The sequence below is a fragment of the Orycteropus afer genome, unplaced genomic scaffold (assembly GCF_000298275.1).
Source record: "Orycteropus afer afer isolate SDZICR_OR568_19922 unplaced genomic scaffold, OryAfe1.0 scaffold00042, whole genome shotgun sequence".
Taxonomy (NCBI): Eukaryota; Metazoa; Chordata; class Mammalia; order Tubulidentata; family Orycteropodidae; genus Orycteropus; species Orycteropus afer.
In genome coordinates, this window is record NW_006921629.1 from 5,558,715 (window position 1) to 5,573,675 (window position 14,961).

The 14,961-nt window shown below is 49.4% G+C and overlaps 1 protein-coding gene across 1 annotated transcript in view; it reads left to right on the forward strand.

Annotated features, from left to right (window-relative positions):
• Nucleotides 1-14,961, forward strand: part of KSR1 (kinase suppressor of ras 1) — a 199,883-nt gene that overhangs the window by 167,273 nt on the left and 17,649 nt on the right. Inside the window, exons 11-18 of the mRNA XM_042780477.1 lie at nucleotides 536-577; nucleotides 4,581-4,635; nucleotides 6,450-6,498; nucleotides 7,253-7,632; nucleotides 9,166-9,262; nucleotides 12,476-12,609; nucleotides 13,295-13,426; nucleotides 14,640-14,775. Coding sequence (XP_042636411.1) covers nucleotides 536-577; nucleotides 4,581-4,635; nucleotides 6,450-6,498; nucleotides 7,253-7,632; nucleotides 9,166-9,262; nucleotides 12,476-12,609; nucleotides 13,295-13,426; nucleotides 14,640-14,775 — 1,025 coding nt within the window. The remainder of the gene's footprint in view (nucleotides 1-535; nucleotides 578-4,580; nucleotides 4,636-6,449; nucleotides 6,499-7,252; nucleotides 7,633-9,165; nucleotides 9,263-12,475; nucleotides 12,610-13,294; nucleotides 13,427-14,639; nucleotides 14,776-14,961) is intronic.

Below are 14,961 nucleotides of genomic sequence, written 5' to 3' on the forward strand. Positions count from 1 at the left end.
TAATTAACTTCCCGAGGTCCCAGAGCCCAGTAAGTGCTGAACTGGGTCAGATTTCAAAAACCCAGCATACCCTGTTCAGTACCCTAAGGGAGAATATCCTTTGGGGAGATGGGGAGGTCCAGTTGCTGATGCCTCAGCTTCTCTGGCTGCTTCAGCAGTGTTGAGCTTTTAATGACCATTCCCCCCACCGTCGGACTCTGCCCTCCTGGGTTCACAGAGGAGAAGTGGGCCTGGGAGGTCACCGGAGTTATCCAGGGCTCTGCAGCCAGGTAGCCCCCTTTTCTCATCCCCCAGGGCAAAGCCCTTTTGCTCCACGAGGCTCTTACCAGTGCTGTTTTCTCCCAGCTGTTTCCTCTCTTCCTGCATGGTTGCCCTTGTCCTCGCCAGACCAACCTGGGGGCAGGACAGATGGGTTGGGGCTGCCCCAGTTGCCTAACCAGCCCCCTTCTCCCAAGTGGGGAGCCCCTGCCTGCCTGTCTTCTCCTGCTGCATTTGCCGTTCTGCTTGTGTGACTCACTTCCTCTTCTGTTTAAAGCTGCCTACTTCATTCATCATAGACAGCAGTTTATCTTCCCAGGTGAGTCCTCTGCATGGTTCCACTAACTGCCCCTTGGTCCTGTCCTCCTGGGCGCCCTCTCTTTGGGTGCCTGGAAGGTGTTGGAGAGTCTCAAACCCACCTGCTTTGAGGGACCCTTACAGCAGCAGCACCTTGTAAGGAGGGACCTTAGGATCTATCCTGTCCAGGCTGTTGCACAGAGACTGCAGGAAACTTGTCCAGCGACACACAGCCAGGAGATGGCAGAATTAGAACCAGTTTAGAGAGTGGAGGAGAGGACTTTTTGCTGATTCCATATGAGAAGCTGCTACCCAATTTGGAAAGAAAGGTCCACAGGCCTCACTTACTCAGCAGGCGTCCCCTTTCTGAGTCTTACTACATGGTGCCATCTGCTGGCCGTCTTTGGTAATGCCTCCTTATTACAGAACATTTCCAGAAAAACAGAGAAAGCAATTTCATTGATTTCCTTCCATAAAAATCGCTTTGCACACCTACTATGTGCCAGCCATTGCGTTTGACCATATTCCTTCCCCTGAGAAGTTTACAAGTTCGCCATGTTTCCCTAGTTGAAGTTGGTGAGCGTTAACATAAGCACCTTTCAAGTCCTTCATTTGGCTGTATGACGGATCTGCGTGCTTCAGACAGTAACATTTGTGGCTAGTAGTCTTTTTCCTGGACAGACCTTCCTTAGAGTCATAATATTTTAGTTATTCCAGGCTTTTCTCCACCTAGCTTCATGGAATGGAATGTAGCATCTGTAAGTCCTTACAGGACCATGCGTATGCCTTTACCCAGGCGGATTCAGGCTGGCAGAGGCCAGGGGCCTGGGACCTGCCAGCAGAGCCTCCTTGGAATAGCTGAGCTGCCTCTGTGGCTTCACACCCACTTCTACTGAAATTCCCCCCTCTAAGAAGCCCCCCGGAGCTCTGGTAGCATAGTACCTAAGGCACTTGACAGCTAACCAGAAGGCTGGCAGTTCAAACCCACCAGCCATGCCTCGGAAGGAAGGTTGGACAATCTACTTCCGTAGTGATACCGCTTCAGAAACCCAAGGAGGGGTTGCTATGAGTTGGGTCCAACTCAAAGGAACATAACAACAATAGCCCCCGGTTCCTGTCTCCAGGGTGGTGTGTGGTGTGCCAGGGGAAGAGACCCCAGATTCTGACAGCTTCAATAGAAACACTTTTATTAAGCTTTAGATAGGAGGAGGGAAACCACGATACACAGCACAGAAAGCTGAATGGAGTCCGCTGAGTCACTGCCATGGGGCTAATTATAAATGACTGAGAGCAAAGGGAATCATCACAGAATCATGATTGCTGGCAGATCATCACTGCAGCAGAGTTAGGGCTACCTAACAGGGATGGAGGTGGCCTTAACCAACTGGCTGTTGTTGTTGTGTTGTTATTTGCCGTCGAGGTTGTTGTTATTTGCCGTCGAGTCGGCCCCGACTCATAGCGACCCCTCCTTGGGTTTCCGAGGCAGTATCACTACGGAAGTAGGATTGCCCAACCTTCCTTCCGAGGAGTGGCTGGTGGGTTTGAACCGCCAGCCTTCTGGTTAGCAGTCAAGTGCCTTAGGCACTATGCTACCAGAGCTCCCATAACCAACTGGCTAGTGGTCCAGATGTGACTCAGGACCTGAGTGCCTGACACAGCCACAAGGTGGCTACCTAACACTACCAGGACCCCAGTCTCAATTTAACTAGAAAAGCACACTCAGGCAAGTTCCCTAGTTCTTTGTGTGAGCAAGATGGACTTTCAGCCGCGCTCTTCCCGAAGGCAAACTGCCCCTCCCTAGGTTTGTCCTGGAACTTGTCTACCGGACCACCATACTGCAGGTCAGAAAGAACTCACTGGTGTCTGAATTTATGGGAAGATTCAAAATGGAGTCAGGGTTCCCACTGTAGACCACAGCCTTCCACAAACCACATGCTTCAGAATTTAAGTTCTAATGCAGCAGGAGGTACCCAAAAGCATGAGGAAAATGTAGTTCTTCATCTAGAGTGTGGGAGATGGGAGCATTTATATTAAAACAACAGAGAAAATTGTCGGAGCAGAATGCAAAAGAAAGCATACTCTGTTTCTCCCCAAGCTCCCAGCCCCTCACTCCCCTGCTCCCTGTTTACCCTGCCCCTGTGCACATATGTTTATCTCACTGGACTAGCACTGAGTGGTTGGAAACTGTGTTAGGGGAAAAGAGACCCCACATTCATGTAGGTTTAATGGAAACACTTTTATCAAGCCTTGGACAGAACAAAGACAAAAGAAAGCCAGTCATCCCGGGTGATGGAAAGCATCAGCGTGAGAAAGCTGAATGGAGTCCACCGAGTCATGGCCAAGTGGCTGATTACTTATGACTTTAAATCATTACACAGTCATGATTGGCGGTAGATAGATTTGTCACTGTTACAGATGGGACTACAGAAGCATGAAAAAGACCATGATTGGGATGCATACATAATGAAAAATAGAAAAGGGTTACAGGGTCGGTTCTGGGCCTTGCCGACCTGGCTATAGGTGGTGGTCCAGATAGCTGGTGACTCATGACCATGCAGCCTGAGTCTTAGCCACAAAGTGGCTACTAAACAATACGAAGACCCCAAAGTTTATTTAAGTTAGAAAATGACATTCTCAGGCACGTTCCGTAGTTCTTTGTGCGAGTATAATCTACTTTCAGCTCCTCCTGAAGGCAAATTGCCGCTCCCTAGGTTTGTCCTGGAACTTGTCTATGCAGAGCTTTAATGCTGGTTTAGGGTCAGAAAGAACCCAAATGGCATCTGAAATTTATGTCAAGTCTCAGGATGGAGGTAGGGCTCCCACTGTAGACCACAGCCTTCTACAACCTCAAGTTGAATTTAAGCGCTCGTGCAAAACGACAGACTGTCCCTGGTAGCCTGCGGACAGGATGTCCTGGGGGAGGGGAGATCTTAGCAGAAGCTTCCAGGGTTTGGAATCTTCCAGAAACTGCAAAGGATGCTGGGTGCATGTATGCATTTCCCTGATAAGGCCCACAGCTGCTGCATCAGGTTCTCAGGTTACAAGGTTCCAAAGATATTTGGAAACTCTGGGTCAGGTGTCCTTTAGAGGCAGCCTTGCAGAAAGCCCTAAAGGGCAGTTTGAGGGAGGTTGGAGAGCTGAAAGAGGAAGCTCTGTCCCAGAAGGCAGGGGAGAGGCCTCTGAGCTTGAGCCAGGGATCCCTCTCCTTTTGTTAAAAGAGGAGGAGGGAGTGAGGGGCGAGATGAGCCCTGGGGCTGCTGGTCACTCTGAGCAGCACTGGAGAAGGGAGCCAACAGAACCAGGCAGCAGAAGCAGCCGTGACTGAAGGTTCACCTGTGGCACCTTGGTTCCTCACTGGGATCACCATTCATCCTGGTGTTCCCAAGATATGGGATGTCGATGCTAAAACCAGGGATCGGCTTATGCTGCCCACTCTTGGGCCCCCTGATGTGTGGGACTGTTCACTCCTTCCTCCCCCATGAAAGTAGCTACAGTCTCAACCCGGAAACTGAGGTCAGGCCTCTGAGTGGAAATTGCAGCAGCTGTGCCGGGCACTAGGGGGTGCTAAAGAGCCAGCCGTGAGACCTGCCTTTGGCCTCTGCTGGCCTAAGCCTTCTGGTGAAGGAGCCTCACTGCTTTCATGAGTTGCTGCAACAAGCCCCTGCTTCCTGAGGGACCCCACACACAGAAGCAGGGTCTGGTCTACATGTCCAATAAATAAAACCTATTGTGCTTTTAACACTTGCTGTAGTTCAGAGCACTTTAGCCCCAGGGGAGTGGACCTGAGGGTCAGTCTGAACCACCTTGCCCTCCTGGGAACCCTTGCTGGGACAGAGCTGTGTGGGCAAAGGCGGGTCCTAGAGAGGCTGAGGCCATGCCGTGTGTTCGGGAAAGACACAAGCTAGTCCTGCCAGAGGTGGCCTGGAGACGTGTGTGCAGCCCTGGCCCAAGGTCCCTGCACATGCTGGACTTCAAGCACTCTGTCCCTTGATCTCACACTTTACTTTTGTGTTTCATTCCTGCAGACATCTCAGCCTGCCCGCCAGCAGCCCTGCCTCCTGATGCAGCAGACAATACCCGGTAGGTGCCCCTGCCATGTCCCCTTCTCTTGCATGGGACTGTTAAGGCTGGACCCAGCCTTGACCTCCCTATGTGGGCCAGCCAGACAGAGAGCACCTTGTGCTCACTCACCCTCAGGACAACAGAAGGGCTGTGTTTGCCAGCATCCAGCATGGGCAGCCTTGGGTGAGGCTGCAAGTGGAACTGGAGCAGTCTTCCAACCCGGGGTGAAAGTGGGCAGAAGGCCAGAGGCAGACACCTACTAAGCATAGCGCCCATTTACTGAGCCTTTGCTCTGGCAGGCTGTACTGGGCACTGGATTCATGTCCCCTCTTAGATTCCTTGGCCCGGTGAGGCAGGTATTGAAGTGGGTGTCCGCCTCAACTTACAAGAAGCAGCTCAGAGTGGTTAAGAAATTGCATGGGGATAGAAAACAGAGATAAACCCTTTTATATATGTAATACTATGTTATCAGTGATAGCAAACATTAATCTATGAGTAAACAGATGGGTTGACAGGCTGAATGATCAGGTATGTCTAGGCAAAAGGGAATATACCCATCACCATAAGGTTGGCAGATGCTATTTCTACGTACATATTTGTGTGTGCTATAAGAATGTCCATATATTTAATAGAGCTAATAGAGGGCAGAGTTATGATAATTTCTTAGCCACAACCAACCACCCAGAGGGAGCAAGTGGTTGGACCAGTGGGCTTGGGACCATGGTCGCAGGGGACTTCAAGCTCAATTGGCATAGCATAGTACACAAAAACATCGTTTGACATTCTGCCTTGGTGAGTAACTACCAGAGTCTTAAAAGCTGCAAGTGGCCATCTAGATGCAACAATGGGTCTCTCCTTGTCCAGAGCAAAGAAGAATGAAGAAAAGCAAAAACGCATGAAAACGATTCGTCCAAAGGACTAGTGGACCATGCAATCCTCAGCCTGTATGGCCATGAGACCAGAAGAACTAGTTGGTGCCCAGCTACCACTGTCAACCACTCAGAAAGGGATCAATGCAAGAGATCCTGGATAGAGTGGGAGAACAATGTGGAACAAAATTCAAAATCATAAAAAAGACCAGGTTTACTGGTCTGATAGAACCTGGGAGACTCCTAAGGCTATTGACCCTAGTTACCCTTCAGCTCTGGAACTGAACTCACTCCTGTGGCTTCCAGCCAAACAATAGACAAGAACATAGGGTGAACATTTACATTAGGTAGATTTACTCCTTAGAACGATCAATCATGGGAGAACAGAAGGGCAGGATTTGTATAGGGAGATAGCTCAGGGGGGCAGGAATGCACAGGAAAGAATGCAGAGAAGAGGTAACTACAGGGAGGGGGCGGAAGAGCTGTCACATTGTGGGGAATTAGAGTCAATGTCATGAGGCAAAATGTGTATGAATTGTTAAATGCAAAATGAATTTGCTCTGTAAACTTTTACCCAAATCACAATAAAATTAAAAAGAAATTGCATGGAGTATCACAGTTAGGAAATAACGAAGTTAGTTTTCAAACACAAGTCCGTCAGATTCCAAGTCCTGTGTGTGTGCTTGGAATCCCTGTACCATAGTGTCAGATTTGAAAGGGATACTGTCCCTCCCCGCAGCCCCTACTTCCCCTTCTGAAGAAGGCTGAGGCCTGGGAAGGAAAGTGGTGGGACCTGGCCTCTGCCTCCTGCTTCCTGCATCAGTGCTACCTTTCCCACAGCCAGGTGGGTCAAAGTCAGATCCAGGCCTGGCAGCCATTTGGGGACATGGGGAGTCCCCTGCCTAACTGACAGGAGAGTGGCCCACCTTCTGGTCTCCTTAACACACCTTATCTTACCCTTAGGCTCAGTGACCAGCCGAAAGGAGGCGTGTTGGAGGATCACGAAGCAGAGGTGAGTGGGGGTGACACACACTAGCCATAGACTGCCCCTCCTGGGCTCCCCTCTCCTTCCTGACTCAGGACGTGCAGGGCTTGGGGAGTGAGCAGGCCATGGCAAGGGCCAGCCCAGGTGCCACTGCTGCAGGTGTGGGCAGATGTGCACAGCAGGGACAAATAATAAAGGACGCAACGAGACCAACTTCTTTTTGCTTTTCTAGTTTTTCAGCTAACAAAAGTAGGCTCTTAGCCCCAACCTGGAGGCCTGGGCCCAAGATTTTCCAGGTGATTCTGATGCCTAGCCAGGGTCGAGAACCACTGTCTGGAGACCTGAACAAAAGTGTTAACTGATCCTGGCTTCCAGCAGTGAAGTGTGACTTAGGGACTGTCACAGACTGATTAAGTGCTGCCCAGGAAGAGTCAGAACCTCTGTGGTTAGACAACAGATTACCCAGAAGGGATGATTATGGCTAAATTCTCTTAGGTTAGGGCTGTAAACTTTCTTCCGTAGTGATCAGAAGTTGCTCATGGGTAGACCTTGGAAAGTTGGTGGGACCTTATGGATCACCACCATATTTTGTGGATGACGAGGTTGAAGTCCAGAGAGGTTAAGTGACTGCCCGACTGTCCACCACAAGCCAGTGCAGAGCAGCAGCTGGAATCCCAGGCCTTTCTTTTCTCTCTTACCTGCTTGGGGCTCTGGAAGAAGGAAGAGAAGTTGGCTGAGCCCAGATCTACTGCTGCTTCCATTCTGTGTTCTCTGCTTTCAGGCTGAGGAGCAGGAGGCTGGCAAGTCTGAGGCAGAGGATGATGAGGATGAGGTGGACGACCTGCCAAGCTCCCGCCGGACCTGGCGAGGCCCCATCTCACGCAAAGCCAGCCAGACCAGTGTGTACTTGCAGGAGTGGGACATTCCCTTTGAGCAGGTGGAGCTAGGCGAGCCCATTGGACAGGGTCGCTGGGGCCGGGTGCACCGCGGCCGCTGGCACGGCGAGGTGGCCATCCGCCTGCTGGAGATGGATGGTCACAACCAGGACCACCTGAAGCTGTTCAAGAAAGAAGTGATGAACTACCGGCAGACGCGGCACGAGAACGTGGTGCTGTTCATGGGGGCCTGCATGAACCCTCCCCACCTGGCCATCATCACCAGGTAACCAGGCCCTCACCCTTGCTTGGCCCCACCAGCCCAGTGTCCCCTGTTCCTGGGAGTCCTGCTGTTAGTGTAGACACAAAATATTCATTGATGACAAAAAGAAAACGTAGTGGTGTTCCAGGATAGACTGAGGAGAAATGGAACACAGACAGAGAGACCATCACTTAATGGTTCTCAAAGTCTCTGAGGCACCAAGACTCTTACCTCCTGGACACTTTCCTAAAGAAGTCCCCACTGTATGATGGTTTCAGTCGACTTCTCCCTGGAAGAAGGGAATGAACCCTTGAATGAACCAATGACCATTCTGTCTGGGTCTTTCCTCACCCTTGGTTTAGGAATAGATGTACTTCTAAGTGAAGAGCCCAAAATGTCAACCCTTTTCCCAGTAATTGCTCTGATGCCTCTGACAACCATCCCACCCACCTTCTTCTGCCTTGCACATACCTTTACTGCAATAAAAAATAATAAAAACAACGAGAATTATTACAGTGCCTCTAAGTGCCCCAATGTTGCCTGGTTATATCCCTAAAAGGGCAGGTGCCTCCCCATTGGGGTTTGTGGCTGTGTTCCTGCCTTGAACCCACTGAGGATCAGCTGCTCTGAAGCGGCTTGTTTGTTGTTAAGTATACACAGCGGAACGCACACCAGCTCACCAGTTTCCACGTGTCCCGCCCAGTGATGCCAACCACATTCTTCACGTCATGCAGCTTTCTCATCCCCCTTTTCTGAATTGTTCCTTCCCATGAACATGACCTCACTGCCCCCTAAGCTTCCTTTCTGACCTGTCAGATTGATCCCATATAGATACTTCCTCAAAAGACCACAACGTTCAAGGCTGCCTTCACTAAATAATTTAACCTGTTGTTTTTTTTCAAGAAGACTTTGAGGGATATTGTTGGTTTAAGGTTTAAAGATTACCTCAGGGCACTAGCTCTACAATTTCTCTCCTTTTGATAGGGAATCTCTATGGAATCTTGTTTTTTTTTTTTTTTTAATTGTTTCTGTTGAGAGTATACACAGCAAAACATGCCAGTGCAACACTTTCTACTTATACAGTTCGGTGACATTGATTCTTCTATAGAATCTTTGAGTGAAATATTCAGGAATGGGAACCAGGGACCATCTACTTCTTCTGGTCTTATGGTAAAGGAGGCAGTTGTTCATAGAGGCAATTAGCCACTCATCCCTTTTCCTCCTGACTCTCCATCTTCCTCTGTTGTTCCAGGCAATTAGAGACCAATTACTGTACTTTTAAGTGGTCACCTGCAAGCTTTTCCCTTGTTCCAGGGTGGGCAGGTCTTGGGCCTCAGGGAGCAACGTGTTTATGTATTTGTGTTTATTCCCATTCAGCCATTCATAAGGAATGGACATCAGAGTGAGGATTCCGGTGCTCACAGTCATAGGGGATGGAGAGGGCCCTCACACGCAGGCCGAGATAGTGTTCCCCAGGAACTCCTCCCAGGCTTCACAAGGAGGAAGGTTAGGTTGCGTGGCCCCAGACCTGTGACTGACCCATACCACTCTTGACAGCTTCTGCAAGGGGCGGACATTGCACTCATTTGTGAGGGACCCTAAGACTTCCTTGGACATCAACAAGACGAGGCAGATTGCTCAGGAGATCATTAAGGTAAAAGGAGCTTCTGGATGCTGGAGGTGGGGCTGGATGGAGGTTGGGCTTCCAGGTGGTCCCAGAGCCCCTGATCACCCCTCTGCTCAGTCTGCCCACATCAGGGCAATTTGTGGCTGCTCTGCTTCTGTTCAAACTGAGGCTACTCAAGGGCAAGACCCTTTCTCCTTCTGTTTGTCCATGTCTCATCTACTTAGAGCAGGGAACTTTTTAAAATTTAATTGGTTGGTAAGGAACTTGACAAGTCAGAGCAGCCTGAGTTGGAACCCTGGTCACATCAGCTGTGTGACCCTTGAGTGGGTGGTTTAGCCTCTCTGAGCTTCCACTTCATCCTCGTTGGATTGTAATTTCCCTCATTGGATTGGTACAAGGGTAAAAGTGATAATAATACGTGTAGAAAGTATTTGTCACGGGCTGGCACTTACTAAGAGTCTGGCACTTACTAAGAGTCTATTAGAGAAATTGATGGGAGTGACTGGGGGTGTTATAGGGGCCATGAAAGGACTCACACTTTTTGCCTTAAAATTTCTACATGAAAGCTTCATCAGGACTGGTCCTCAGGATCACCTCAAAAAGTGTTTTTTCTTTTCTTTTCCTTTCATCATTTGTTAAAAAATGTAATTGAATAAAAGTTAAAATTAGAGAAATAAATAAATGAGGGGAAAGCTCACTTGTTTTATTTAACAACCCACAAAACCACTGCCACTGAGTTGATTCTGACTCACAGAGACCCTTTAGGACAGAGTAGAACTGCCCCACCGGGTTTCCAAGGCTGTAGATGTTTACAGAAGCAGACTGCCTCATCTTTCTCCGACAGTGTGACTGGTGGGTTCAAACCACTGGCCTTTTGGTTAACACATCAGACAAGCCCAAATGAAAACTAGAATGTATTGTTTTTGTTTAATTGTTTTAGTTGAAAGCTTTCTTACCAGTTCCCACCAAGTTCTTTTCTCTATTTTTTAATCTTTCTCTTCTCCCTTCTTTCCTTTCTTCTTTCCTTCTATATCTTTAATAAGAAAAAGATAAAAAGCACAGTGATCTTTCCACATGTCACTTCCATGTGGCTAAACTAGCAAAGTAGACTTTTTGGAAGCTAAAACCAAACTCCCACATTCATGCCTTCATTTGTAGTTGCTTATTTCAGCATGGTTAGAGGGAGAGGCCCTGTGTTACCTGTCCTTCATTTCCCACCCCTCCAAACTTGCTAGGCCCTGCTCCGCTCTATCTCCTCTTCCCTAGATTTTTTCCTCTCATTATTGGCAGGACATTGGTTTTGTCTGTGTGCTGGCCAGCTGGGTTATGAGGAATGAGCCATTTGGAAGGTTCCAGGGCCTAGGAGAAGAGTTACTAAAAGGTATTGGAGCTGCAGCACTGGAAGCCACCTCTCTGCTGGCTGTGTTTGGTTTGGGGGCTGCTGAGAAGGCCCTCCCTCCCCTTCTACTGGGAACTTCTGAGCCACTTTTTTGTTGGGGACTCAAAACAAAATAGAAAGGACGTGACCTTTGCTTAGAGACTTTGCAGCTTTTGGGGTGCTATAGAAATGCACTGAATTATGGGAGGGAGAGAGGATTTGTATCCCAGTCCTGGGTGTTTGGCATGCATCCTTTGAAACTGGCCTTTTGAGAGTATGATGACTATTGAATAAGTGAGGGGACAGAGGCTCAAAGAGGTGTAATAACTTGCCCTCAGTCACATAGCTGGCACCTGTTCAACCCAAGGTGGAGACTTTGACCCTGTTTGGCTACCAAGTATCCAAGACTGGTGCCTTGGTTTGGTTTAGAAAATGGGCAGGTCATTTAAGAGGGTTATCTTACATGACATGCAGGACAGCGTTTTAGAAAGAGGAAGCCCTAGTGATGCAAGCTAAGCTGTTGGCTGCTAAGTTTAAGGTTAGAAGTTCAAACCCACCAGCCACTGTGAGAAAGATGTGGCAGCCCGCTTCTGTAAAGATGACAGCTTTTGAAACCCTATGGGGCAGTTCTGTCCTACAGGGTCGGTATGAGTCAGAATGGACTTAGTGGCAATGGGTTTCATTTTCTTTTGTGGATTTTTCTTAAGTTGCTCTTTCCGGGAACAGCCTGTTGCTGCTGCCAGATGACAGCTCTCTGCAGGCTGAGGAAGTGGTCACAGTGGGCCATACCCTCCCACTGTCTTTCTCAGGACAATCATCTAACTGACCTTTCTGTGCTTCTCAAGACCTGCTGGGACCAACCTCTGGCTGGGGCTTCAGTTCTACCTGATTCTGCCTCAGGACTCACTCTTTAGACTTCCTAAAAGGAGCTTATTTTTCCCCAGACCTCCCCTTTCCATCCTCACCCCCAAGATAGCTTTAAAGCCAGAGAGGTTTAGCCATCTTGAATAAAGCATCAGTGATGTGGGGAGATTGGGAGGTGCATTCATGTTTGCTTCTGAGTTAGACAAACATTTGATGAGTCTGATGCTAGAAGACAGCTTTGATCTTGGGTGAGATCATGCCTGTGTTAAGTCACCCACACACCCCGTTACACCTGGGCCATCGTTCTTCAATCCTAATAGAGTGTTGGGTAGAAATCACCCACCTCGGGCCATTCTTCAATTGTTAAGGAAACTGATGCTCAGAGAGGTTGAGCAGTCTGTTCAAGGCCACACAGTCTGGGCTGAGATGGAATTTGAACCCCAGATTTCAGTCTTAATCCAGTGCTTCTACATAGCACAGATAATGGGACCACCCAAAGTAGGGGGACTCCATATATATATATAGGGGGACTTCTCTGTTCCCCAGCCTCTGGGCAGAGACCAACTTGTAAAGCCTGATAGAGACCCTAGCCCATTCAAGTCCTTTATGATTTAATACAGATGGTGTCACCACTTTTATACATCCTGTCATCCCTACCCATCATTCTCCACGCCTCACACCTCAGCCCCGTGGGATCCATTCTAAGGTGGCTGTTTGGCAGCCTGGCAGCTTGGAAAGAGCACAGGCTGGCCTGGGATCAGATCTCAGCTCTGCAACTTAACTTCTGTGTGGCCTGGGGCAAGTAATTACTCCTCTCTAAGCCTCAATTTCCTCATCTGTAAAATGGGGACAATGTACTGCCTAGGATTATGAAGATTAAATGAGGGCATGTTGGTAAAGCATCTAGCCCAGTGCCTGGCCCAGGGAAGAAGCTCAGTTCTCGCTGTTCCGAGTCCAGCCTTCCCTCCCCACCTGATGTGAGGCTTGCTGTCTTCCAGGGCATGGGATATCTCCATGCCAAGGGCATTGTGCACAAAGATCTCAAATCCAAGAATGTCTTCTACGACAATGGCAAAGTGGTCATCACGGACTTCGGGCTGTTTGGGATCTCAGGCGTGGTCCGAGAGGAACGGTGAGTTGCCCTTGGGCATCTGGGAGAGACAGGGAGGAGCTGGGGGCTGGAGGGTGACAGGTAGGGCCATCCTATGGGAAAGGATAGGTTTTCTTGGGTCTTGCTCATCTGGTTATGGTCCAAAATCAGGTATGGATGGAGTTTAGGTCTCTTGTAGCACTTGATTCGAAGCCGTGAGAACCAGAGGTAAGCTGACTCCCCTCCTTCCCGTTCAGTCTGTCTTTTTGCCAGCTTGGGCCAGGGACCAGGGTTCAAGTCCCCCTTATGAAGATGAGCGTCAAGTGTTATTTTCTCCAGATCCTCAGAGGGTCAAGAGTCAAGAGAGAAGGGTTCTCTGCAGACAACTGGGGTGGTCCAGAAAGGAGCATGGCAGCCAGGCCCCAGGCCAGGTCAGAGATCCACAGGCCGATCTCATTTCCTGGGTGGAGGCACCCTCTCTCCCATCATAGAGCACCAGGCACCTTCGAGTGCAGCTCCGTACTAACACCCATTTTTGGCTGCTTTCCTAGAAGAATCCTGGTTATCAACCCAATAAAACATTCCCCAAAAGCTTTGCGAGTACAGGCTCAGGATGCTATGCTCCAGGTGCTGGCCTGTGTGCGGGTCCTGGGGCAGATGTGTGCCAGTCAGGCCTTTGCTGTGGCTGTAAGGCTTTGTGTCCTTGTCCTGGCTTCTTGGCCTCCAGGCGTGAGAACCAGCTGAAACTGTCACACGACTGGCTGTGCTACCTGGCCCCCGAGATCGTGCGCGAGATGACCCCTGGGAAGGATGAAGACAAGCTGCCATTCTCTAAAGCCGCTGATGTCTATGCATTTGGGTAAGGTGGCTCCTGGTGTCCCTGCTCCTAGGACTCGTAGGCCAAGTATGGCCCAGAGATAAGCCCTGATGACTGGCAGGGGCAGGAGAAGTGTGTGTTGGGATGCTTAAAGACCAAGGTATGAACTGAAAGCAAACCTGGCCTTGAGTCCTGGCTCTCCCGCTTGTTAGGTGAATGACTATGTCTTTGACCTTCTGTTTTCTCACCTGTGAAATAGGAAAGTAATATCACTTCCTTGGTAGGACTGTTTGCTGAGGACTAAATTAAGTGAGTCTGAATCAACTCAGTGGCAGTGGGTTAGTAAGATAATTTATACTGGTTGTCACTCTCGCCCACTGTCCCATGAGGATGCTCACCAGAGCTAACAAGGAACTGCCCTCCTAGACCGTGATATTTGGTCATTGGAAAGCTTTTGCACAGTTCAGTGTCTCCCACTCTCGTGTCCCCTGAACTCGGCATTTGCATATTATTATTTCAACATGTAATCACTATAAACAATTATTGCAATAGTCTGCATTCTTTTTCCTACAAAGTCTTCAGAGTCTGGTATGTGTTTGGCACCTGCAGAACATCTCAGTTCAGACTCTCAACACTTCCATGCTCAATACCCCCGGTGGCAAGTGGGAGTGCAGGACTCTTGAAGACCCCACCCCCCAGCCCAGGATAAGTGGAAAAGGCCAAGGGTGCTTGGCGAGTTGAGTAAGGGTTCCACCGCCCCAGCTGCCTGTAACTTCTCTGGGCAACATTCCCACTGGCTGGACTGGGCTCCCATCTCTTCCTCCCCTGACTTTTCACTGTACCACTTCCTGAGCCCTATTGTGCCAGACACTAGACTCAGCATTTTAGTTACTCCTCACACAGCCTTGTGAAGTAGACATTAGCCCTGCTGAGGGTCACCAGTTTCACAGCTAGAAAGTGGCAGAGCTGGGGTTCAAACTCAAGTCAGAACAACCACCAATGCCTCAGCACTAGGTTCAGAACCTACCTTACTTTCTACCACAGCAGGATCCTCTGATACCAGACAGATGCCTCCGGTACATCATCATGGTGTCTCCTGAAGCCTGGTGGGGTGAGGAAGGACTGACTGGGAAATGATCCTGGGTCCTCCAGCTCGGCTCTTGGCATGGCAATAGCCAGCTTTCTGGCTGCAGAGCCCCAGGGGCATGAGCTGGGCTCATCCAGGAGCTTACACTGTGTGGATTGGTCTCCACAGGACTATTTGGTATGAGCTACAAGCAAGAGACTGGCCCTTTAAGAACCAAGCAGCTGAGGCGTTGATCTGGCAGATTGGAAGTGGGGAAGGAATGAAGCGTGTCCTGGCTTCTGTCAGCCTGGGGAAGGAAGTCAGCGTGAGTAGCCACCTGATCCTCAAGGGAAGAGAGAAGTGGGACTAGAGGGTGGGACTGGGGCATATCACATGACTTCCCTTTATTTGCCCGCATGAGAAATGGGACTAGTGGGGACTCTACCACCCAACCCAAAAAAATCAAACCCACTGCCATTCCAACTCATAGTGACCTTATAGAACAGAGTAG